General features: G+C 43.4%; 2 protein-coding genes across 2 annotated transcripts in view; one reads left to right on the top strand and one right to left on the bottom strand.

The window, feature by feature from the left end:
- The window catches only part of LOC120480097 (ribonuclease inhibitor-like), a 54,298-nt gene extending 32,561 nt beyond the window's left edge, over window positions 1–21,737 (bottom strand). Inside the window, exons 1-2 of the mRNA XM_089135446.1 lie at window positions 21,520–21,737; window positions 11,729–11,902 (exon numbers count right to left, since the gene is read on the bottom strand). Of these exons, the coding sequence (XP_088991572.1) occupies window positions 11,729–11,902; window positions 21,520–21,737 (392 nt within the window). The remainder of the gene's footprint in view (window positions 1–11,728; window positions 11,903–21,519) is intronic.
- Window positions 1–27,473, top strand: part of LOC120461325 (uncharacterized) — a 274,723-nt gene that overhangs the window by 74,593 nt on the left and 172,657 nt on the right. The window lies entirely within an intron of this gene.

Below are 27,473 nucleotides of genomic sequence, written 5' to 3'. Positions count from 1 at the left end.
ATGAATCTTAACCGAATGACTATGGAACCGAGCAAATGACTCGTTTAGAGTTCATTTGAACGGGCTGTAATTGCAACAGATATAAATATCCAATCTATAGTGAAACACTATGTATTAGCAAGGTAACTTTAGATCGACAGTACAAGACATTAAATGTGCAAACACGACACAAGAAAATTATCTTTTCAAATATAACAAGACTTTATTAGCTATTCTAAACACATAAAACTAATGTCTAACATAATCACACACACACACACACCCATATGTATGATACAGTCGCGGAAAGGGAAAGAGTGAGTTGGAACGAGAACGAGAGAGAAAGTTTCTCTATGCACTTAAGACGTAACCTAGAACGACCATCAATCATTAATTTAAACCTTCGTTTCTTAGACAGATTATTCAATTTACATTAAAGCACCAGTTCAGCTAAGAGTCTGGAGTACTTGCTTGTCTCTGCATTGCTTTGGGGAATTCCCTTTTTGCGGTGTTTCGTCAAAAGGGGTTTCCCGGCCGAGTCCTTGGCGTGGCTGTCTTCTCGTGCCGGGGATGGAAGTTTCTGAGCTGCCGGTCACGTGCGGTTGGAAAGTCTTTACAATTCGAAGCGCGTTGCAGGAGAGAAGTTTAAACGAAACTTTGCAGCATACTTACCTATGAACCGAGACTTTTACGAAAAAGAAAATAAAGGAAAAAAATGAAAGTAAGATGAGTTAGATGGCTTGAATGAGCTGTTTTAACCCCGATCTTGATGGGTTATTTGTCTGCTGGTCTAATTTGGTCTGCCCGATGTCGTCGTGGTTTCTTGATGAGTTTCTAGACGACACTCTGTTGTTTTAAGAGAGGAGCCCGAACAGAACACTCTCTTGCCGTTTTAGAGAGAGGTGCGAACTTAAAACAACTTATCTGGTTTTAGAGAGAGGCGCGAACATGAGGCTTGCTCCTTTGTTTGGGTCTTTAACTTAAAAGTTAGGCCAACCTCTTTTGGAGAATTCTGACCAATGAGACAATGGCATCATTTAGGAGGTGGATCTAGTTCCTACTTATCGTTATCCAGGAAAACATCGTTATCCTGGCGCCTGCAGGGCCTTAAAAGTCTTTCTCTGAGGGGGGTTTCTAATCTCAGAGGAGACAATTTGGAGCCGTCTTGGGACTTTGGAATGTGGTGCTCAGATCCAGAGTGCTGAATCACTTTTGAATTAATACCATGAGAGATTAATTTGATTAATTTGTGTTTGGTTCGCCCCCAAATTCTCTACAGCTGTCAGACACCGAAGCCCTGCGGATCGCAAAAGCTGCTTCCAAATCAGTTCTCATCCCCCTGGATCTGTTTGCTGCATGAATCATCGTGAATACTGTGAATCATCGGATCCTTCTGTCCACCCTCTCATCACTGAGTATCACAGGTACTCCTCTCCACTGGTTTGAGTCCTATCTCACAGGTAGGTCCTTCAAGGTCACATGGAGAGGTGAGGTATCCAAAGCACATCAACTGACCACAGGGGTTCCCCAGGGCTCAGTTCTTGGACCGCTCCTCTTCTCCATTTACACCACATCACTTGCAGGCAAATGGTTTCTCTTACCATTGCTGTGCTGATGACACCCAGCTCTACCTCTCATTACAACCAGATGATCCCACAATAGCTGCACGTATCTGAAGCTGTAATGCTCTTCTGGCTGGACTTCCATCATGTGCAACTAAACTTCTACAAATGATCCAAAATCTTACAGCTCGTTTGGTCTTCAACAGTCTTCAACAGGGCCCACGTCACTCCTCTGTTCATCTCCCTGCATTGGCTACCACTCACTGCTTGCATCAAGTTAAAGGAGTTGACACTTGCATACAGATTGACCACAGGATCAGCTCTCTCCTACTTCCACTTATTACTACAAGTCTACATCCCCTCCTGAAGCCTACGTTCAATCAATGAGCGATGGCTCGTGGTACCATCACAGAGAGCCTCAAAATCACTCTCCAGAACATTCTCATTCTCGGTACCATGCTGGTGGAATGATCTGCCCACCCTCACCCGGAATGCAAAATCCCAGACAGCTTTCAAAAGACAACAGAAAACTCATATCTGTCCGGTCCCTGTATGACCGAAGCAGGAGCTTAGTTCGCATTGCCAGTAGTAAGTCAGACTTCATCCCGGTGCATGTTGGACTCCAGCAGGGCTGCCCTTCGTCGCCGGTTCTGTTCATAATTTTTATGGACAGAATTTCTAGGCGCAGCCAGGGGCTGGAGGGTGTCAGGTTTGGGGACCACACAATTTCGTCTCTGCTCTTTGCGGATGATGTTCTCATGTTGGCCCCTTCACACCAGGACCTTCAGCATGCACTGGGACGGTTTGCAGCTGAGTTTGAAGCGGCTGGGATGAAAATCAGCACCTCCAAATCCGAGGCCATGGTCCTCAGTCATGGTCCTGATTTTACGTCATTGTAGGAGGAAGTGTAAGAGGGGGGATTTCTGTAAAGACTACAAGCACTAGATCTCACCCTTTCAATCCCGTCCATAGGGGGTGGGGCCTAATGCGCTAACAGACCTATCATAGATCAGTGCCAGTGCGTTTTGATTTCACTGGCAGAAACTTTTTGAAAATATGGATGAAGGTACTGAATACGCAGACAGATGCATTATGGAGGATTGGGATTACATATCTTTTTTGGAAGCTAAGCTAGCAGGCTCTTGTTCTGTGGAGAAAGCTGAGTTGTAACTTTAGGGGTTACCGTCCTCTTTTTCCCGGACATGTCCGGCCGTCGATGTCTGGGATTCAGCTTTTACGTTCTGCAGTTGCCATGCATTGTTTACATGTAAGTTAGAGCTTTTGTTTCAATCTAACTGAATTCATTCTGATTGCTGAATCTGAATGTTGTATTAACATGAACGCTAAAAAAGTGATCGGTTGATGTGCGTTTTAACATTGCGTTTTAAGAAAATTCCTGCTCCTCCGTGAGAGATACGAGAGATACTCTTCGGTAATCCCGCCACCAGCCTCGCGTCGTTCTCCACGCGGCCCTCACTCGTCCCCCTTGCCACAGTAAACATGACTCGCATCGTTCAATTCAATTCAATTCAAATTTTTCACAATACATATTGTTTCAAAACAGCTTTACAGAAAGTGCATTTCAGAAAAGTACAAGGAAAAAACATTTAGTTAATCATGTAATAATGTGAGGCATAACATATCGCCGGCCTTGAGTCGTCTCTTCACAGGCGTTGAGTAGTCTCTTCACAGGTTGGGGGATCTAAAGTCTCCGTGAGAGGCAGGAAAGCAAATGGGAAATAATTATCATAGCTGCTGTTCATAATGATTTCCATTGCACAAGAGTAGATGTTTGTGGTGAGGGGGGCGTGGTTTTCGCGCTGTCTGCACTGAGAGACGAGTCAAGGAGCTGTGCGGTGAGTAAGTGGGTCAAGATAAACACCTGTGTCTGATTGCAGTGATTGGTGTGGGGAGACGGATAAAACCAGCACAGTGGGAGAAGGACGGAGAGAGAGAGCAGGCTGGAACTCGGGCTGTGAACTGAGAAGCTGTCGTTATCGACGTGGAAAGAGTTTTGTGAAGGACCTGTGGACTGAGCATTGTGAACTGAGAAGCTGTCATTATCGACGTGGAAAGAGTTTTGTGAATGAGACCTGCCGTAGTAGGAGCTACGGTAAATGCGCTGTGTGCGCGCCTTTTTGTTTTTTGTTTTGAGTAATAAAATCCAGTTCGAGTTCCAGCACCGCCGACCCTGTCTCCTTGTTCCTATTAACTCATTACGAACTTTGTTACAATGTTAAAAACGTGAAGACAGTGACTCTGGCATCCCAGAGTCCCCTCCGTCCCCCACTTAACTCAGCCCAGCTTACTGACCTCTACATCCCTCCTGCTGCTGAGACCTAACCACAATCTCTCCACAACCCAACCATATTCGCCAATACGTTGACTAAGGCTGTCGAGCCCCACTGTCGCGGTAATGCGTTTCAGTTGCAACGGTTCTGTATGGCATACCACCTACCACAAAACACAATTTCTGTCCAACCACCCGTCATTCACGCAATATACACAGGAACGTTATGACTGTAAATACTATGCAACCTATACAAAAAAAACCTACAGACTCTTCAAGTTTTATAATATTAAATGCATTCAATCTGATTCAACAGAAGAATAAAAGGTAAGCATTATGTGAATGCTTGGCTACAGAGATGCGTCTAATCTGGTTTTAAACTGGGACAGCGAGTTAGAGCCTCAAACAATATCAGGAAGGCTATTCCACAGTTTTGGAGCAAAATGCGAGAACGCCCTCCCTCCTTTGGTGGACTGAGATATCCTAGGAATGACCAGAAGCCTCGAATTTAGTGATCTTAAAGAGCACAATGGATTGTAGGGCGTTAGAAGGTCCATTAAATACACATGAGCTAAACCATTTAGGGCTTTATAGGTCAGAAGTAGTACTTTGTAATTGATATGGAACTTAATAGGTAACCAGTGTAGAGATGATAAAATTGGTGTTATATGGTGGTCATATTTTCTTGACCTAGTAAGAAGTGTAGCTTGAGTGTCATAATTGTGTGTATTATGTGTATAATTGAGTGTCATCAGCATAACATTGGAAATTAATTCCATGTTTTCTTATAAGATTACCAAGTGCCAGCATATACTGTATATATTGAGAATAGCAGAGGGCCTAACACCGATCCTTGCGGTACTCCATAGTCTACTGACGTTATCTTTGATTTTTCCCCATTTAAACAGACAAAATGATAACGGTCCGATAAGTACGATCTAAACCAGCTTAATGCCTGTCCCTGGACACCAGTGTAGTTTTGTAGTCGATCCAAGAGTATTTTATGATCTATAGTGTCGAACGCAGCGCTTATATCTAGTAGAACAAGTATTGAGAGACAGCCTTGTTCAGAAGCTAAAAGTAAATCATTTATAATTTTAACTAACGCAGTTTCTTTGCTCTTTCGCTACAGGTAACCGTTCTTTCAGTAGTTTAGTGGGTATTGGATCTAATGAACATGTTGTTGGTTTAGATGCAATGATAAGTTTGTTTAGCGCCTCCTGTCCTATCGTTGTAAAGCGGTGTAGTTGTTCTAGGGGGGCCATAATTGAGGCTGAATCATAAGACACCATAGAGGATTGTGCATTTACATACGATTACTTGGTAACACTTTACAATAAGGTTCGTTAGTTAACATTAGTTAACTACATTAGTTAATATGAACTAATAATTAATAGCATTTGTTAATCATTGTTAATGTTATTTTCAACATTTACTAATACTTGATTAAAATCTTGTTACCATTAGCTAATGCACCGTGAACTAACATGAACAAACAATGAACAGCTGTATTTTCATGAACTAACATTAACAAAGATGAACAAATGCATTAACAAATGTATTGCTCATGGTTAGTGCATGTTAGTAAATACATTAACTAATGTTAACTAATGAACCTTATTGTAAAGTGTTACCGATTACTTAGAGCGAGTAAGTAAATGATTAATAAACTATTTAAATGCACATTCATACATCTTATTATTCAGACATATAGTGATGGTTACTTAATGTGTTAATAAATGCTTTATTAACATGTATTAATACTGTAATTAAGGGTTAATTTGGGTAGTTATAAAGCATTTAGTAGTGGTCAGTTAACTATGTTCGTGAGCTCATCTAAAGTGAGGACTAGTCATGCCTTGTAAAGCATTTTTAAAGGCTGTTAAATATTTCTATGTTCTGTATCACTGTGTTGTGTTTGTTACATTTTACTGTTTAGAAGATTGACGAGTCTTTAAATCACCTTTATAAATGCTTTACAAAGCATGAATAGTCCTCACTTTAGATTAGCTCACAAAAATAGTTAACTGACCACTACTAAATGCTTTATAACTACCTGTATTTACTACATTTACTTACACTTTCTAAGTGATCTTTTGAATGACTGACAACTCTTGAACAACTGGTTTGTAAATAATGCTATACTTCATTTAGAAATTATTAATTGATCATTAACAAAGTATGAAAATACAAGCATTAACCGCATTATAGATATGCTTATAAATCAAGAAAAAAGCATGTATAGCTATATTTATAAACTGCATATTAATGTCTATTTGTTACGGAGCAGGCTCCCGCACCGCCTCCTCTCAACCAGCAGAGGGAGCCATCACCAGAGTACTAACTCGTATCAGGACTTCACTTACATAATGCACCACCCCTGGGACTGATTACACACACACCCGAACTTCATCAGACTTCCTATTTAAGCCACACTCAAACATTGATTCAGTGCGAAGTATTGCATTGCCACGGGTGTAATGACTGAGCGTTTAACCCTGATCTGCCTTTTTGTGTACCGACCTCGGATTGTTCTACCACCCTCGTTAGCCTGCTGCCTGCCCTGATTCGGATTGTTTTGGATTACCGTTGTCTGCTGCCTGTCCTGATCTTCTGCCTGTTATCTGACCAATCTCTGTGCCTGTCCAGTGATAACCCTGTTCTGCCGATCTCTGACCCTTGCCTGTTTGACCTGTCTTCAATAAAGCTGCAAATGGATTCCAATCTGTCTCGAGCTTCGTTACAGAATACTTCGCCGACTACGAATCCAGCAGCAGTATTACAAATTTCCTCCGAACTCACGTCTCAAGCATCTCGCCTGGATCTCCATCACCAGCAACACAGCCACCTGACGACACTTACGGAAAAGCTTGTTCAAGGGTTGCACGAATTACGAACTGCCATTTCTAATCCACCTGTTACACCTGTTAATCCTCCTGTGGAGAACCCGCCAGTGAATCCCACTACTTCCGTAGCTCCGCGACTGGCTTTTCCTGAAAAATTCGACGGTAATCCGACTAAATGCAAAGGTTTCCTCCTCCAGTGTACTCTCTTTGTGGAACAACAACCATCACTGTATTGTACGGATGCCAGTCGGATCGCGTTCGTCTGCTCGCTGCTGACCGGACGGGCACTGGAATGGGCGACAGGGGTTTGGAGTACTACCGGCTCTTCTTTCGCCTCTTTCAGTGAGTTCATCCAACAGTTCCGCCAAGTCTTCGAACATGTATCAGAGCGTGGAGATGCCGGTGAGCAATTGTTATCGCTCTCTCAGGGTAACAGATCAGCTGCTGATTTTGCTTTAACCTTCCGCACTCTCGCGGCACAAACTAATTGGGTTGAGAGCACATTGAAGACTTTATTTCGCAAGGGTCTCACTGTAGAGCTGCAATCTGAACTCGCCTGCCGTGATGAGGGTAAATCTTTGTCTGAGTATATTGATCTGGCCATTCAAGTTGACGCGCTGATTCGTTCACGCCGATCGATCCGGTTCAGCCAACGCCCCCAACCTGAAACCTCCGCTGAACTAGAGCCTATGCAGGTCGGATTTTCTCATCTCTCTCCTGAGGAGAGAGAACGCCGCAGGCAGCAGAGACTCTGCATGTACTGTGGTCAGCCAGGACATCTGAAATTCGCCTGTCCGGTTCGTCCATCAACTGCCCCTCGCTCGGTGAGTTCATGCACAGAAACCCCCTCAAAACCCTCTAACTTTAAATTGCCAGTTGTAATCACTATTAGAGGAGAACAGTTCAGAACTACGGCTCTCATAGATTCTGGAGCCGCGAGCAATTTTATATCTCATACTTTTGCCGACCATTGCAAGCTTAAACTAATCCCTTGTCTTTCCTCCTTGGCAGTGGAGGCGCTAGATGGTCGACCCCTAGGGGAAGGAAGAATTCAGAGTATGACTGAAAAGCTTGAACTGCGTGTAAGCTCCCTGTATACTGAACTGATCAATTTTTATGTGATTCAATCACCCCATCACCCCATTGTCTTGGGGTTTCCTTGGTTACGAGCTCATGATCCCCAAATTTCCTGGACAGAGGGGCAAATTATACAATGGAACTCATTATGTCACGACCACTGCCTGACTCCCGTAATCCGTGCCCCTCTTCATGCAGCAGAAAACGAGTCTCGAAATGCCAATAAAATTAATTCACCCCGAGAAAATCAAAACCCTTTGTCCAAAACTGATCCAGAGACAATATCTCACAAGGAAACTGAAATTCCTGTTGTGTTTGCTGATCTCCTGGAGGCATTTAGTGAGAAGAAAGCTTCCCAGCTTCCCGAACATCGCTCCACTGATTGTGCCATTGACCTCCTCCCGGGTACCTCACCACCCCGTGGCCGAGTGTTCCCTTTATCTCAACCCGAATCAGAAGCCATGAAAACTTATATTCAGGAGGAACTCGCCAAGGGATTCATTCGACCCTCAACTTCCCCCGCTGCTGCTGGATTCTTCTTTGTAAAGAAAAAGGACGGAGGTTTACGACCCTGCATTGACTACCGGGCTCTGAACGACATTACAGTGAAATTCCGTTATCCTCTTCCTTTAGTACCAGCAGCACTTGAACAACTTCGACAGGCAAAATTTTTCACTAAGCTGGATTTACGCAATGCTTATAATTTGATTCGTATCCGAGAGGGGGATGAGTGGAAGACGGCATTTTCCACCACTAGTGGGCACTACGAATACCTTGTCATGCCTTTCGGTTTGTCCAACAGTCCGTCAGTGTTTCAATCCTTCATGAATGATATCTTTCGAGACATGCTGGACAAGTGGGTGATAGTTTACATTGACGATATTCTGATCTACTCGAATTCCATGGAAGAACATGTTCAACAGGTCAGGTTAGTCCTTGAACGACTCATTCAACATCAGCTCTTCGCCAAAGCAGAGAAATGTGAATTTCATCAGACGAGCACATCGTTCTTGGGTTACATTATCAGCCAGGAGGGGGTCGCCATGGACGAAAAGAAGGTAAAGGGGGTTCTGGAATGGCCGTTACCTCAGACTCTGAAGGAACTACAGCGGTTTTTAGGATTTGCAAACTTCTACAGAAGATTCATTCGCAACTTCAGTATCATTGCTGCCCCTCTCACGGCTATGACCAAACGCCAACCGTCCAAACTAAAATGGTCCAATGAGGCGGAACAGGCTTTCGAGGAACTCAAGTCTCGATTCACTTCTGCACCCATTCTCCATCATCCGGATCCCGAGAGACAATTCATTGTGGAGGTTGACGCTTCAAGCACTGGTGTGGGGGCAGTGTTATCTCAACGACAAGGTAATCCTGAGAAGATGTTTCCATGCGCTTTTTTTCCCCGCAAACTTTCACCGGCAGAGCAGAACTATGATGTGGGGAATAGAGAATTACTGGCAATGAAGCTAGCATTAGAGGAGTGGCGACATTGGCTGGAAGGAGCTAGTCAACCCTTCATCATTTTCACCGATCACAAGAACTTAGAATATCTACGATCTGCAAAACGTCTCAATCCTCGACAGGCAAGATGGGCTTTATTTTTCACCCGTTTCCAGTTCACCGTCACATATCGCCCAGGGTCCAAAAACGTCAAGCTGAAGGTACCATTCAAAATTCCACTCCAGAAAACATTATCCAGTCCAGTCTACTGGTGGCTCCCGTCCAATGGGATATTATCACTGAAATACAGCAGGCTAACAATCACACGCAGACCCCATCGGCATGTCCAGACAATCGACTGTTTGTCCCGGAAGCATTCAGAGCCAGACTCATCGATCACGTTCATTCAACTCCCAGCTCTGGGCATCCAGGTATTACGGCAACGATTCAGCTCCCACAGAACCGCTTTTGGTGGCCCACATTATCGCTTGATACCACCAAACAAGTGAAGAGTAGTGTCAATTGTAACATGTCCAAAACACCCAGACAGCTACCGGCAGGCCTATTAACACCACTCCCCACACCCCAACGACCCTGGTCTCATATTGCAATCGATTTCATCACCGATCTACCCAAATCTCAAGGGCACACCACCATTCTTACCATAGTGGACAGTTTGTCCAAAGCATGCCGACTCATACCCCTACCCAAACTCCCTACTGCTTTAGAAACAGCCGAAATTCTTTGCAACCAAGTGTTCCGTTTTTATGGTCTACCTGAAGACATTGTTTCTGATCGAGGCCCTCAGTTTACTTCTAGAGTCTGAACTGCATTCTTTAAAAGTTTAAATGTCAACATTAGTTTAACCTCAGGATACCACCCTCAATCCAATGGACAGACTGAATGCCTGAATCAAGATGTCACACGTTTTCTAAGAGCTTATTGTCAAAAGGAACAAACCCGAGTGGAGCAGATATTTATTTTGGGCAGAATACGCACAAAATTCTTTGGTCAAACCAGCTACAGGTGTAACTCCTTTCAAGTGTATACTCGGCTTTCAACCTCCCCTATTTCCTTGGTCCGGAGAACCGACAGAATTACCTTCTGTGACCGAATGGCTACGCAAGAGTGAAATGATCTGGGATCAGGCCCATAGACATCTCCTTCATGCTGTCCGAAGACAAGAACTACAGGCCAATCGTCGTCGGCGCCCTGGCCCGCAGTACAGCGCTGGTCAATGGGTGTGGCTTTCCACTAGAGATCTGAGACTTCGACTTCCCTGCCGTAAACTCAGTCCCAGGTATGTTGGTCCTTTTAAAATAGTGAAACAAGTTACCCCTGTGTCTTTTCGCCTGGATTTACCTGCTGATTACCGTATTTCTTCTACATTTCATATATCCCTATTGAAACCTGCTGTGGGCCCGAGGGGAGTGTCGGAAGCGGGAGCCACAGCCCCAGATCCTGCACCGCTCCTGATTGACGGCGAGGAGGCGTACCGAGTGCATGAAGTGCTGGACTCCAGGCGCCGAGGTAACGTTCTCCAATATCTGGTGGACTGGGAGGGGTACGGTCCGGAGGAACAATCTTGGGTCAACGCCAGTGATATTCTGGATCCATCGCTTACGGAGGAGTTTCACCCAAGCTACCCGGAGAAACCGGCCCCTAGACCCCGTGGAAGACCCCGGCGTCGTCAACGTTCTCGCCTCAGGAGCTGCTCGCAGGAGGGAGCCATCACCAGAGTACTAACTCGTATCAGGACTTCACTTACCATAATGCACCACCCCTGGGACGGATTACACACACACCTGAACTTCATCAGACTTCCTATTTAAGCCACACTCAAACATTGATTCAGTGCGAAGTATTGCATTGCCACGGCTGTAATGACTGAGCGTTTAACCCTGATCTGCCTTTTTGTGTACCGACCTCGGATTGTTCTACCACCCTCGTTAGCCTGCTGCCTGCCCTGATTCGGATTATTTTGGATTACCGTTGTCTGCTGCCTGTCCTGATCTTCTGCCTGTTATCTGACCAATCTCTGTGCCTGTCCAGTGATAACCCTGTTCTGCCGATCTCTGACCCTTGCCTGTTTGACCTGTCTTCAATAAAGCTGCAAATGGATTCCAATCTGTCTCGAGCTTCGTTACACTATTAATGTTTTAAAAATGATGAATTAACTGTTTACTCATGCTTAACTAATCGTGAGCTTATAATTATAAGGTTCTATCTCCGTTTAGGGTAGTTCTGAGATATTGAGCGTCAAAGTTTTTACATCCCAGCTGGCAAAACTGTTGTGTAGAATAATTTTCTATTATAGCTTTATCTATTAATCTTTTTTTTTATAGAAAAATAACACCACACAGGCATTAATAAACACCTAATGGATCAGATTATGTCAAAAACTCAATTTCGACCAAAAGTGGAGATAGAACCTTATAATTCTAAGCTCACGTAATGATTAATAGCGTGTAGTTATTATCAAGTGTTACCACTTCAGACACACTGTAATTGCTGTACAGTATAATGACACTAACTGTAGTTTCTCCAGCTTGAATTGTGGGTTCATCAGTAGATCACTGAGGTTTTTCACTCCAGATTCTCCTAGTTTATTCCCGCTCAGGCATAGCTCTCTCAGGTGTAACATATTTGATTTCAGAGTTGAAGTCACATCAGAACAACCTTCATCTGTCATATAACACCAGCTTAACCTACATTAGCAGAGAGAGAGAGAGGGAGAGAGAGAGAGAGAGAGAGAGAGAGAGAGAGAGAGAGAGAGAGAGAGAGAGAGAGGGGATGAAGAAAATAAGAGACACATCATCTTCATCAGCAAATAATACAGACAGAGGAAGAGAGATCTTCATCTTTATTTCACCAGATCACAAAATACTTAGGTATGGGTTTGGGATCTATGTAGCTACACATAACAAAAATAATCATCATTACATTATTATATAATTTATTAGGCTGCATATTTAGAAAGCAATTTGTCAAATGTCATTCATAATACAGGTTTGGCAATAATAATACAGTGCTTTAAAGATATAGATTACTCTATCATTCCCAGCCATATAGAAAATAATAATGCATTATTCACAACTATTTTTTGTCACAGTCCTCCGTCTGCACCAGTCTGTCTTGTCTTCAGCACTACACTTCCCAGGATCCTCTCGTCACCCTATCCCGTGTTCACTCCCTCATCAGCCACCTGTTCCTCGTCATCATCATCTGTTTCACCTGTTCTCACCCCATTATGTTTGATTATTCTGTGTATTTAGTTCCCTCTGTTTTACCCATGATTGTCGGTCGACGTCTAATGTTACCCCGTGTTCCCCTGTATCCCTGCCTGTATCCAGAATTAAAATGTTATCTTCCATGTGAATCTGGACTCCTCCTATTCCTTCCGTCTGCACTCCTGCTCTCCAGCACCCCACCCGCGTGACAGATCGACCGACCACCAAAAAGCAACATGGACGCCGGGATTTTCCAAGAGATTCTACACCCGATTCGCCGGCCCCGTTTGATGCTCGTTCCCCGAAAGCCTGCGCTTACCGTCAGTCTGGTCGAGCCCGAGCTTTCCCCGCTGGTTCCGTCCAGTCCTCCTGAGCATGAACTCCTGTTTTGGCGCCCCCGCTTGATGCTTGTTCCCAGAAAGCCTGCGCTCAACCTCAGCCCTGCCGAGCCTGCGCTCACCGTCAGCCCTGCCGAGCCCGAGCTTTCACCGCTGGTTCCGTCCAGCTCTCCAGAGATTGAATGCTCTTCACCGCTGGTTCCGTCCAGCTCTCCAGAGATTGAATGCTCTTCACCGCTGGTTCCGTCCAGCTCTCCAGAGACTGAATGCTCTTCACCGCTGGTTCCGTCCAGTCCTCCGGAGACTGGATGCTCTTCACTGTTGGTTCCGTCCAGCCCTCCAGAGACTGAACGCTCTTCACTGCTGGTTCCGTCCAGTCCTCCAGAGACTGAACGCTCTTCACTGCTGGTTCCGTCCAGTTTCTCCGAGCCCGAGCTCTCTTCTTCGCTGGGCCCGACCAGCCCAGCCCCAGAGACCGTCCAGCCAGCGCCAGAGACCGTCCAGCCTGTGCCGGAGACCGTTCAGCCTGCTTCACCATGGTCTCGCCCTCAGCCTGCTCCGCCCTGGCCACGCCCTCAGCCTGCTCCGCCCTGGCCACGCCCTCAGCCTGCTTCGCCCTGGTCTCGCCCTCAGCCTGTTCCGCCCTGGCCACGCCCTCAGCCTGCTCCGCCCTGGCCACGCTCTCAGCCTGCTCCGCCCTGGCCACGCCCTCAGCCTGCACCGCCCTGGCCACGCCCCTTTCAGGCCCCAGTTCGTCCCCCCTCCTTCCTCTGTTCCGCGGCGGTAGGTCACGCCTCCCGGGAGGGGGGAGTTCTGTCACAGTCCTCCGTCTGCACCAGTCTGTCTTGTCTTCAGCACTACACTTCCCAGGATCCTCTCGTCACCCTATCCCGTGTTCACTCCCTCATCAGCCACCTGTTCCTCGTCATCATCATCTGTTTCACCTGTTCTCACCCCATTATGTTTGATTATTCTGTGTATTTAGTTCCCTCTGTTTTACCCATGATTGTCGGTCGACGTCTAATGTTACCCCGTGTTACCCTGTATCCCTGCCTGTATCCAGAATTAAAATGTTATCTTCCATGTGAATCTGGACTCCTCCTATTCCTTCCGTCTGCACTCCTGCTCTCCAGCACCCCACCCGCGTGACAGATCGACCGACCACCAAAAAGCAACATGGACGCCGGGATTTTCCAAGAGATTCTACACCCGATTCGCCGGCCCCGTTTGATGCTCGTTCCCCGAAAGCCTGCGCTTACCGTCAGTCTGGTCGAGCCCGAGCTTTCCCCGCTGGTTCCGTCCAGTCCTCCTGAGCATGAACTCCTGTTTTGGCGCCCCCGCTTGATGCTTGTTCCCAGAAAGCCAGCGCTCACCGTCAGCCCTGCCGAGCCTGCGCTCACCGTCAGCCCTGCCGAGCCTGCGCTCACCGTCAGCCCTGCCGAGCCCGAGCTTTCACCGCTGGTTCCGTCCAGCTCTCCAGAGATTGAATGCTCTTCACCGCTGGTTCCGTCCAGCTCTCCAGAGATTGAATGCTCTTCACCGCTGGTTCCGTCCAGCTCTCCAGAGACTGAATGCTCTTCACCGCTGGTTCCGTCCAGCTCTCCAGAGATTGAATGTTCTTCACCGCTGGTTCCGTCCAGCTCTCCAGAGATTGAATGCTCTTCACCGCTGGTTCCGTCCAGCTCTCCAGAGATTGAATGCTCTTCGCCGCTGGTTCCGTCCAGCTCTCCAGAGTCTGAATGCTCTTCGCCGCTGGTCCCGTCCAGCTCTCCAGAGTCTGAATGCTCTTCGCCGCTGGTCCCGTCCAGCTCTCCAGAGATTGAATGCTCTTCACCGCTGGTTCCGTCCAGCCCTCCAGAGACTGAATGCTCTTCACTGCTGGTTCCGTCCAGCTCTCCAGAGACTGTATGCTCATCACTGCTGGTTCCGTCCAGCCATCCAGAGACTGAACGCTCTTCACTGCTGGTTCCGTCCAGCTCTCCAGAGACTGTATGCTCATCACTGCTGGTTCCGTCCAGCCATCCAGAGACTGAACGCTCTTCACTGCTGGTTCCGTCCAGCCCTCCAGAGACTGTATGCTCTTCACTGCTGGTTCCGTCAAGCCATCCAGAGACTGAACGCTCTTCACTGCTGGTTTCGTCCAGCCCTCCAGAGACTGTATGCTCTTCACTGCTGGTTCCGTCCAGCCATCCAGAGTCTGAATGCTCTTCGCCGCTGGTCCCGTCCAGCTCTCCAGAGTCTGAATGCTCTTCGCCGCTGGTCCCGTCCAGCTCTCCAGAGATTGAATGCTCTTCACCGCTGGTTCCGTCCAGCCCTCCAGAGACTGAATGCTCTTCACTGCTGGTTCCGTCCAGCTCTCCAGAGACTGTATGCTCATCACTGCTGGTTCCGTCCAGCCATCCAGAGACTGAACGCTCTTCACTGCTGGTTCCGTCCAGCTCTCCAGAGACTGTATGCTCATCACTGCTGGTTCCGTCCAGCCATCCAGAGACTGAACGCTCTTCACTGCTGGTTCCGTCCAGCCCTCCAGAGACTGTATGCTCTTCACTGCTGGTTCCGTCAAGCCATCCAGAGACTGAACGCTCTTCACTGCTGGTTTCGTCCAGCCCTCCAGAGACTGTATGCTCTTCACTGCTGGTTCCGTCCAGCCATCCAGAGACTGAACGCTCTTCTCTGCTGGATCCGTCCAGCCATCCAGAGACTGTATGCTCTTCACTGCTGGTTCCGTCCAGCCCTCCAGAGACTGAATGCTCTTCACTGCTGGTTCCGTCCAGTCCTCCGGAGACTGGATGCTCTTCACTGTTGGTTCCGTCCAGCCCTCCAGAGACTGAACGCTCTTCACTGCTGGTTCCGTCCAGTCCTCCAGAGACTGAACGCTCTTCACTGCTGGTTCCGTCCAGTTTCTCCGAGCCCGAGCTCTCTTCTTCGCTGGGCCCGACCAGCCCAGCCCCAGAGACCGTCCAGCCAGCGCCAGAGACCGTCCAGCCTGTGCCGGAGACCGTTCAGCCTGCTTCACCATGGTCTCGCCCTCAGCCTGCTCCGCCCTGGCCACGCCCTCAGCCTGCTCCGCCCTGGCCACGCCCTCAGCCTGCTCCGCCCTGGCCACGCCCTCAGCCTGCTCAGCCTGCTCCGCCCGTCTGCACCAGTCTGTCTTGTCTTCAGCACTACATTTCCCAGGATCCTCTCGTCACCCTATCCCGTGTTCACTCCCTCATCAGCCACCTGTTCCTCGTCATCATCATCTGTTTCACCTGTTCTCACCCCATTATGTTTGATTATTCTGTGTATTTAGTTCCCTCTGTTTTACCCATGATTGTCGGTCGACGTCTAATGTTACCCCGTGTTACCCTGTATCCCTGCCTGTATCCAGAATTAAAATGTTATCTTCCATGTGAATCTGGACTCCTCCTATTCCTTCCGTCTGCACTCCTGCTCTCCAGCACCCCACCCGCGTGACATTTTTATTCGCGTAAACTCAAAATAACAAGAAAACTGTGTACTTTTGTAAAATAAAATAAAACAATCAGGCACGTTGTCATAAAACTGCACATGGAACGTGGACAGAGGTGATCCAAACGCAGGCTTTATTAAGAGGAGAATCCAGAGAGAGATACAGAGAAACATGCAGGGGTCAAAACCAGGTTAGCAGTCCAGATCAGCAATAATACAATGCAGGGATAAGGCAAACGGGAAGACCAGAAAAGGGCAGGGAGTCCAGGAACCGTGAAACTCGAAAATACTCGGAAACAAGAAACCAGGAAAACACTCGAAACAGTCATACACTAACAATACTGAGCAATGGTACAAAGGGCCACTCAGTGCGCTAAACAAGATAATAGAACACAGGTGCATAAAATCAACCATAACCAGTCCAGGGGAAAAACATAATGGAAACAATAAACTAGGAAGGAGTTCCCCCCAGAGGCTCAAGAGGGCACTCCAGCCACAGATCGTCACACACGTTTTCATGGTCTCTGTGAACTGGACTACGAGAACTGAAACAAAATATAGCCTATGTAGGTTAAAGCTTGAAAGATCCACTTTAAAATGAACAAATTCGAATCGAAAGCTAATACCTTCCCATTATGTAATCTGCATGAGAGGTGCATTTCTCAGGTGGATCCGACTTACAGCAGAGATGGAGATATGTTTTAGCCGACACTGATTTAGAAAACAAAAGTTTATTAATAAACTATTAAAATGCATCATTATTTTTTCAGACATATTTATTATCATTAGCCTATAGCTCGCCTATAAATCACCTTTCTGTTGGCTGAGGTTCCAGAGACATATCTGGCTCTTCTCATTCAGCACTGCAGGAAACATATAATTTCCAGGTTCTTATTTGGCCTTAGAAAACCATGTAAAATAATTTTAAAAAAATCATATTTATTTGTGAATGTTTTAAATGTTTAATAAAGGGGCAAAAAGTCATAAAACAAAAATCTGTCAATATTTATTTATTTATTTATTTATTTTTTGCGCAGCATTTGGTTTGCACAGTTCAAATAAAATTTTGGTGTTCAACTTTGCGATTTAAAAATACAACAACCGTTCACATTTCGTTCTGCAAAATTACGGGTTAAAAAATTAAAAACGAATGGACACAAAAGTACACTGATTGTTTGGACAGAATACGAGACACAGTCCTTTATTAAATTCAAGTCAAGTCAAATATATTTATATAGCGCTTTTCACAATACAGATTGTATCAAAGCTGCTTCACAGTATCAACCAAGACAACCAACAGTGTTTGTTTATTCATGAAAAAAAGACAATCAAGTTTGGTAGAGCTGATCAATGGTATGACGGGTCATTTAATTTGAATATCCCAACTGAGCAAGCCAAAGGCCACAGTGGCAACAAGGAACCGGAAAACTCCATCAAGTGACCCGATGGTGTCCTAAAACTTCATCAGATGACCCAATGGAGAAAAAAAAACCTTGGGAGAACCCAGGTTCAGTCGGGGGCCAGTTCTCCTCTGGCATTTATGAACTAGAGGCCAAATTTACAGTAACTGTAGGATAAGAAATTTATATGAATGCCAGGCTAAATAAATGCGTCTTTAGTCTAGCTTTAAACTGGGAGAGCAAGTCTGAGCAGCGAACAATATCAGGAAGGCTATTCCAGAGCTTTGGAGCTAAATGTGAAAATGCTCTCCCTCCTTTGGTGGATCTGGATATCCTGACCAGAAGCCTCGAATTTAGTGATCTTAAAGAGCGCGATGGGTTGTAGGGCGATAGAAGATCCGTTAAATAGACTGGAGCTAAACCATTTAGAGCTTTATAAGTCAAAAGCAATACCTTGTACTTAATACGGAACTTTGTAGGTAACCAATGAAGTGATGATAGAATCGGTGTTATATGATCTTATTTTCTTGATCTAGTAAGAACTCTAGCGGCTGCATTTTGGACAAGCTGTAGCTTGTTTATTGAGGATGCAGGACAACCAGCAAATAAAGTAACACAGTCTCATCCCAAGAAGTCATATATCTGACATATAAGTTCTTGGGATGAGACTGCGCTGAATAAAGCATTACAGTAATTAGTCTCGAGGTCATGAATGTATGAACTAACTTTTCTGCATCAGAGCCTGATAGCATGTTACTTAGCTTAGCAATGTTTCTAAGGTGGAAAAAGGCTGTTTTTGTAACATATGAAATATGCTTTTCAAAATACAGGTTGCAGTCTAATATAAAACCCAGGTCTTTTACTGTAGTGGATAAAGTAACAGGGCATCCTAATATGTTAAAGCTGCAGTAGGGAGTTTTGAGAAAACGTTGACTTAGTCTGAAAATTTGAACAAGCACAACAACAGGTCCCACCCCCTTGCTCTCTGCTCTGCTGCGCTACAGCCCTCCCTCCACAGCTCGTCCCCCACAGCAGAGCTGGTCGTGAACGCGCAGGCTAGTAAACAGGGCCACCGATGACGGCGGATAAATAGTTATGGCACATTCACTGATAGGGACTAAACGTCAACAATATGCTTTACATTGACTATGGCCTGCCCATACTTTGACTACAAACTTGGTCCTCAAATCCTTATGTATTTTGCAATCCATGTAACTTTATGTTACTCTTTCTATAAGTTATAAATAGCTAGTAAGATAACGTTAATATAACGGTAACTAACGTTACAGTATTTATACCATGGTCTGGGTGAATACTCGATTCTGATTGGCTGCAGGGTGTCCGTTAAAAAGTGATAGAGGACACCTAGTAAAGTAGTTCTGGTGAAACTGCCTGTTTACCATTCGAAATTAATAAATAAATGCGCTGCCCACAACAGCTGTGAGTAACCATAGCAACAGGCAGTCAAAGTATCCGTTAACAATTTGCTCTATCAAAACAAACATCTAACGTTAGTTAGACATTACATAGCCTACTAATACAACAATGAACGACTTTTTCTTTGAACATTTATGGAGAATATGACAACTTTTACGACTGGGATGCTGCTGAAGAAAGAAAAAAATGTAAATAAAACGGAGAAACGTCACAAAGAAAATTACACCGCTGCTGCTCTGAATGAGACCCTGCGGGAGTTTTACGCAGCTGTCCAGACAACTAAGTCAGGAGGAGAGTACAGTGTTTCAAGCCTAAGGAGCCTGTTTGATTAATTGTTTTATGTGTAATAAAAAAATAATAATAACTATGCCTACCTTTGTGTTTCATGAAAAAAAAAAATGCATTTTGAACCTGAAGGGTTCTACAAGCTGAGCGGACTATAAATATCTCCGGTTGCTAAATAAGTTAAACCAGGCAAGTTATTATTTGTAAAAACTAGATTTAGCCGAATTAAAATATAAACTAGCAGTTAATGTTTTAAAAATGTTTTATTTGGCAAGTGACCATGGTATAAGCGGGTTAATGCCCTCCGAGGTGTCCATTGTCAGGTTTTAATGGACTTCGGTCCTCCGCTGCGCGTCGGCCGGTTCACGCCTCGCCGTCGTCCATTAAAACCTGACAATGGACACCTCGTCGGGCATTAACCCTTACATAAGTAATTATTATAGCGATATATAATGCTAGATAAGGTGTGCTAGTACATTATTTCAGCAACATGACAAGCCAGTGAATTAGCAGGTTTCAAGAGAGGGGTGTGATCAGCGGGTACACGAACGTGATTGACACTGCTAAGACATTCCTCCTGGCTCTGATTGGTTGTTTCTGTCGGGAGCGTTGTATTTCTGCAAATAGCAATAGGACCACTGGGAGGAGACAGAGGAGCTTGATTTTTTTACAGATTATCTGTCTCATATTCTACTGTCAGGACATAATGACAGTTTTAACAAATATGTAAAAAATATTTTTTACAAAAGTTACATACCCCAGCTTTAAAGTCGTGCTGCGAAAGATTTGGACGTTTTTTAGAAGCAATAAGTATTACCTCTGTCTTGTCTGGATTTAATAAAAGAACATTACGCGTCATCCAATCTTTTATATGATTAACACAATCGGTCATTTTGGATAATTTTGCGTATTCATCTGGCCGTGATGAAATATATATTTGAGTGTCATCAGCATAAGAATGGAAACTAATTCCATGTTTCCTTATAATATTACCAAGTGGCAGCATATACTGTATATTGAGAATAATAAAGGGCCTAACACAGATCCCTACGGCACTCCATAGTTTGCCGAAGTTGTGATTGATTTTTCTCCATTTAAGTAGACGAAATGGTAGCGGTCAGATAAGTATGACCGAACCAGCTTAATGCTTGTCCTTGAACAGCAATGTAATTGTGTAGTCGATCTAATAGTATTGTGTGACCTATAGTATCGAATGCAGCGCTAAGATCAAGTAAAACTAGCATTGAGGTACAGCCTTGGTCCGAAGCTGGAAGTAGATCATTTGTGATTCTAACAAGCGCAGTTTCAGGGCTATGATGTGGCCTGAACCCAGAATGAAACTTTTCATAGATGTCGTTTTCTTGCAAGAAAGAGACGAGTTGAGCGGACACAACTTTTTCAAATATTTTTGGCATTAATGGAAGATTTGAGATGGGTCTGTAAATTGCTAGGTTATTTGGATCTAATTGTGGTTTCTTAATAAGAGTTTAGAAATGCCAGCTTGAACATTCTTGGAACATGACCTAAAGATAAAGATGAGTTAATAATTACTAAGAGAAGAGGCTCTTCCTCGATAGGTAACACTTCTTTCAGTAGTTTAGTTGGTATAGGATCTAATAAACATGTTGTTGTTTTAGATGAAGTGATACGTTTATTTAACTTTTTTTGTTCTATGGTTGTAAAGCATTGTAATTTTTCTTGCGGGGTGATAATTGCGGCTGAATTATAAGGCGCGAGCAAAGATTGATAGTTTACGATTGTGATTCTGTTGCTTTCAATTTTCTCAGTGAAAATTCATAAAATCATAAAAAAGAAACAATAATTACAGGAATAGGCTAGGGACTAGTTCCAACCCTTTAGTTCCAACCCTAATCAAACACACCTGAACAAGCTCCCAATTCGCATACTATCCATTCCAAATAGTAGGGAGTAGTATTAGTAAGCGAATTGGGACGCAGCAAATGTCTTCAGGATTACGAAGGCTATAGGCAGAGGTTTTTGTCAGTGTTGGATCCAAACTCTGCAGAACAGCGGCTCTACAGGACCGAAGTTGCCTACCACTGCCTTAGGCTATATGTGCCGTTCACAATATAAGGGTCTTTCTCGACAAACATTAATGTAAACACACCTAATGAAACATAGGCCCTGTCACACTGTAATTGCTGTACAGTATAAAGACACTTACTGTAGTTTCTCCAGCTTGAATTGTGGGTTCATCAGCAGATCACTGAGGTTTTTCACTCCAGAGTCTCCTAGTTTATTCCTGTTCAGGTCAAGCTCTCTCAGGTGTGACGGGTTTGATTTCAGAGCTGAAGTCAGGATGAGACTCTGTTTCTCTGTAATACTGCAATCACCCAGACTGAAGACAGAGAAATAACAATAGTTGACATCTATGATGATCATCTTATTGAAGAGCTACAGCAGCATTTAGTTTCCAATAGTCTGTTTTAAAACCCAGTCACACTAGTTCTGTCAGTCAGTACCGTGATCCTCAACTACAAGTTCATTGGTGAATTCCTCCTCCTCATCGCTCTCCTCCACTTCTCCACTGCTAACTCTGCCTGCCTCGCTTGTGCTAACAGCTCCCGCCCAGATTCGCAGGGCTCTCTTGCGCGCGCAATCTGCACCATACCGAACTGGCTTAAACAGACTTACAAATTATTTTCAACAGGCAATTTTTGGTCCACTTTATTTCACTAAGGAAATTCGCTTCCACAAATTCAGTGGTTGTATTTCAACAGTAAATTCAACGTTGACGTCCAGAAAACGCAGGAAAAGCAGTAGATTACCGAGCCTCCATCTGCTGTTAGTCGACATCACCAGCAGGGGGCGCAAGCGGGTGTTAAAAACAAAGCTTTTAAGTTTCAAATCAGTTAAACCAATTTCCTTTTAAAATTATTTACTGTTTTGAAGCGTTAATCTAAGCGTGCAAGCGAGTAGTTTCGAAACGACACACACTGGCCAAAAACTCAGGCCAAAAACGGCATAAAAACTACTATTATTCCCTTTAATTACTCTAATGTCTGATTAAAACATCTACAAATGAATAAAACTGATCAGAGATCAGGTTAAACCCACAGTTCAATCTCATTGAATCTGCATGATAGGGGTTCACAGAGATAATCTTCCCCCAGCGGTGAACCACTGACATTCCCAACGTTTTTAAACAGTCATGACGTAACGAATTCTCGGTTCCTGAAATCATGTGATTTTAGCAGTTATCAGTGTTGGGAAAGTTGACTTTCTACATGAACAAGTTCAAAGTTCATTTCACATATTTTAAAATGAACTAGTTCAGTTCATAGTTCATACTTAAAAAAATTAAGTTCATTTATAGTTCTTTTTTTCCATATGTTGCAAGCTTTATTTATTTATTTATTTATTTATTGCCACAGCCCATATACAACCACAGATAACAATTATTTTATCGACAGTTTGCACCACCCAGAAATATGGGTTTTTGCCTGAAAGTCTCTATAGAAATCCGGCACCCTATTGTATGAAGTTAAACTGAGAGAGCGTGCGTTCACAGGCACCAGAATGAACGCGTTCACAGTAACGTTCATCAGGCAGTAATATAGTACCGTTTAATTCACGTTCGCCCAAAATATGAACACGTTCATGAACTATCGTTCATTGAACACATTCAGGCACAACACTGGGCAGTTTGATACACACTCCAAACCTCTGATTCAAAACAAAATATTCAGAAAGGTATCGTATCTTCATGAAGCGTGTTTCGAAAGCGTCCATCACTAGCGTTCAGACTTTTATAATGCACTTGTTTAATCTTTACAAGTTGCAGTATATGCTTAATCAAAATTAGACATTTTACATTTTGAGAAATACAAACATTGAATTGAAAGCAGTTACAAAAATGTTTGATTCATTACAAAAAAAACATTGTTCTGCCTCTACAGAAACTGAAATAATTATTGACCCATGATCCAACTGTTCTTTAAAGCTTGAGACCAAGTTTTAATTGTGTGTTTTTAATTTGCTGTTTAATTTTCTTACTTTAAATTGTGGCTCTGTGTGATGCTGAGGAAAAAAATGCCCTGACTCAAACAAGTGAGCAAATATTATCATCGGCTAACATTGCAACTAAAAGTAAAGTAATATTATAAATAAATGAGCAATACTCACGCCAGTGTGTTGAGTTGACAGTGTTTATCCTGCAGTAGAGCAGCAATCTGATTCACTCGTGTGTCTCCTAGTTCATGTTTAATCAGATTCAGCTTTCTCTGGAGTAACGGGTTTATACCCACAACTCTATTCACATACTGACAGGCTTCCTCTGCAGCAGGACTCAAAAACCTGCAGAACAGTCAATCCAGTTCTCAAATAAATGTCTGTTGCAATACAAAAAAAGATGGTAACACTTTAGAATAATGGTCCGTAGTTAACAAGTAGCTATGCAGGAAGTAATAGGTAGTACTGCATTAACACCGAACTTAATACTATTAACTAATATGGAAGCAATATTAACTAAGCATTAAGTAATAGGTAATTTAGTACAAATGTAGTTCCTTGGTAGGTATTTGATTGTTACTAAAGAAATATATCCTCATTGAGAACTACTTGTGAACTAAGAAATAATAACCAATTAATTACTAATCACAAAAGTAACATGTCTAAAAAGTGAACAGTTGTGGGGGTTTTACTCTTAACGTGGTCATAACATTTGAAGCATGTGCCTCAAATGGGTTCTTTGTGGAAACCAGTTTATGAAGTTTATATATCCTCCCAAATACATTAGCTAGGTTGAGATTGTGACCACTACTCTTGCCAGGATGGACGCATGTTCTCTGTTTATTTAAAACTTAAACATAAAATAATACTAATAATGACAGTTTTTAAAAATAAATCTTAAATAATTAGGAAGTGATGCTGACACTCTCATGATTGGATTAGTTCACTATTATGAGCTCTATTGAATGTCAGTCACATATATCTCAGACTCCAAAGACCTATAACTTTATGTTACAGTAGCTGCCTGAGGAGGACTTCTCTTTAGGACATGAATATAAACATTGATCACTTGTCAAAAACAATTAGCATCTTTAATGAAGAAATTGGCTGCATTTATGTTACGATAAGCGCAAAACCACATCTTCCAGATTACAGTGTTTGTTAGAATATTAGTGCCTCACAGAACCTGTACAGTATGTGTCAAATATAAAATTAAATTACTTGTATGATTTGTGAAAAACATGTTAACTCCTCACTAACTACTTAAGCGTTACCTTGTCATCCCGCAGGAACTACTAGTGATGTGGCCCATTATTTTAAAGTGAAAAACATGTTAACTCCTAACTAACTACAAGCGTTACCTTGTGTAAACATTGCGGGATGACAAGGTAACGCTTGTAGTTAGTTAGGAGTTAACATGTTATCCCGCAGGAACTACTAGTGATGTGGCCCATTATTTTAAAGTGAAAAACATGTTAACTCCGGGATGACAAGGTAACGCTTAAGTAGTTATTGAGGAGTTAACATGTTTTTCACGAATGATACAAGTAATTTAATTTTATATTTGACACATACTGTACAGGTTCTGTGAGGCACTAATATTCTAACAAACACTGTAATCTGGAAGATGTGGTTTTGCGCTTATCGTAACATAAATGCAGCCAATTTCTTCATTAAAGATGCTAATTGTTTTTGACAAGTGAACATCAATGTTTATATTCATGCCCTAAAGAGAAGTCCTCCTCAGACAGCTACTGTAACATAAAGTTATAGGTCTTTGGAGTCTGAGATATATGTGACATTCAATAGAGCTCATAATAGTGAACTAATCCAATCATGGGTGTCAGCATCACTTCCTAATTATTTAAGATTTATTTTTAAAAACTGTCATTATTAGTATTATTTTATGTTTAAGTTTTAAATAAACAGAGAACATGCGTCCATCCTGGCAAGAGTAGTGGTCACAATCTCAACCTAGCTAATGTATTTGGGAGGATATATAAACTTCATAAACTGGTTTCCACAAAGAACCCATTTGAGGCACATGCTTCTGAAATGTTATGACCATGTTAAGAGTATAAAACCCCCACAATTGTTCACTTTTTAGACATGTTACTTTTGTGATTAGTAATTAATTGGTTATTATTTCTTAGTTCACAAGTAGTTCTCAATGAGGATATATTCTTTAGTAACAATCAAATACCTACCAAGGAACTACCTTTGTACTAAATTACCTATTACTTAATGCTTAGTTAATATTGCTTCCATATTAGTTAATAGTATTAAGTTCGGTGTTAATGCAGTACTACCTATTACTTCCTGCATAGCTACTTGTTAACTACGGACCATTATTTTAAAGTGTTACCAAAAAGATTGATAGAAGAAAAAGAAACTAGCAGTGGTGGTAACGAAGTAAAAAATACTTTGTTATTTTTTTCGGGGATCTGTACTTTACTTGAGTATGTTTAATTTGCATCTACTTTCACTCTTACTCCACTACAATATTAACCCTCTGGGGACCAAGGGCTATTTGGGGTCCTTGGGATGTTCTGACATGGCCTGATATCTGTGTTTTTTTTTTTTAGCTGATTATAAACATATTAATGGCACAGGTGAAATTACACTATATAGCAGACAGGCAACCATAACTTATGAGCAACATGTTTGTACATGTTTGTATTTTTGAGAGAATATTGTTTATGCGTGGTTATTGTAAAAATTTAAAATGAAAGTTTCTGAAATAAGGCCACAAAACATATACTAAATATGCGCCCACAAGACTTGTTTTGACTAATGGATATTGTTGCCTAGGGTTTTTTCTTCACAATGATCTGAAAATCCTTCTCCTAATCATTTACATAAAACTGTGAATTGGGTTATATTGTGAAAAACAGTTTTTTTGTTTGCCAAGGCAATATGCGAATGGGTGCGAACAGACCAGCCCTCATCATGAATAATTAGGTGATTCTCACCTGAGAGACACGCATAATAATGAGCCATTCATTAAGATGAGTCAGACAAGAAAAAATGAAAGGACAACATACATTCATACATATATATACACTCACCGGCCACTTTATTAGGTACACCTGTCCAACTGCTCGTTAACACTTAATTTCTAAGCAGCCAATCACATGGCGGCAACTCAGTGCATTTAGGCATGTAGACATGGTCAAGACAATCTCCTGCAGTTCAAATCGAGCATCAGAATGGGGAAAAAAGGTGATTTGAGTGACTTTGAACGTGGCATGATTGTTGGTGCCAGAAGGGCTGGTCTGAGTATTTCAGAAACTGCTAATCTACTGGGATTTTCACGCACAACCATCTCTAGGGTTTACAGAGAATGGTCCGAAAAAGAAAAAACATCCAGTGAGCGGCAGTTCTGTGGGCGGAAATGCCTTGTTGATGCCAGAGGTCAGAGGAGAATGGCCAGACTGGTTCGAGCTGATAGAAGGGCAACAGTGACTCAAATAACCACCCGTTACAACCAAGGTGGGCAGAAGAGCATCTCTGAACGCACAATACGTCGAACTTTGAGGCAGATGGGCTACAGCAGCAGAAGACCACACCGGGTGCCACTCCTTTCAGCTAAGAACAGGAAACTGAGGCTACAATTTGCACAAGCTCATCGAAATTGGACAATAGAAGATTGGAAAAACGTTGCCTGGTCTGATGAGTCTCGATTTCTGCTGCGACATTCGGATGGCAGGGTCAGAATTTGGCGTCTACAACATGAAAGCATGGATCCATCCTGCCTTGTATCAACGGTTCAGGCTGGTGGTGGTAGTGTCATGGTGTGGGGAATATTTTCTTGGCACTCTTTGGGCCCCTTGGTACCAATTGAGCATCGTTGCAACGCCACAGCCTACCTGAGTATTGTTGCTGACCATGTCCATCCCTTTATGACCACAATGTACCCAACTTCTGATGGCTACTTTCAGCAGGATAATGCGCCATGTCATAAAGCTGGAATCATCTCAGACTGGTTTCTTGAACATGACAATGAGTTCGCTGTACTCAAATGGCCTCCACAGTCACCAGATCTCAATCCAATAGAGCATCTTTGGGATGTGGTGGAACGGGAGATTCGCATCATGGATGTGCAGCCGACAAATCTGCGGCAACTGTGTGATGCCATCATGTCAATATGGACCAAACTCCCTGAGG

Source organism: Pimephales promelas, chromosome 2, assembly GCF_988280905.1.
Source record: "Pimephales promelas chromosome 2, fPimPro1.hap1.1, whole genome shotgun sequence".
Taxonomy (NCBI): domain Eukaryota; kingdom Metazoa; phylum Chordata; class Actinopteri; order Cypriniformes; family Leuciscidae; genus Pimephales; species Pimephales promelas.
Note: the sequence above shows the minus strand (reverse complement) of the source record. Positions and strands in the feature narration are given on the sequence as shown.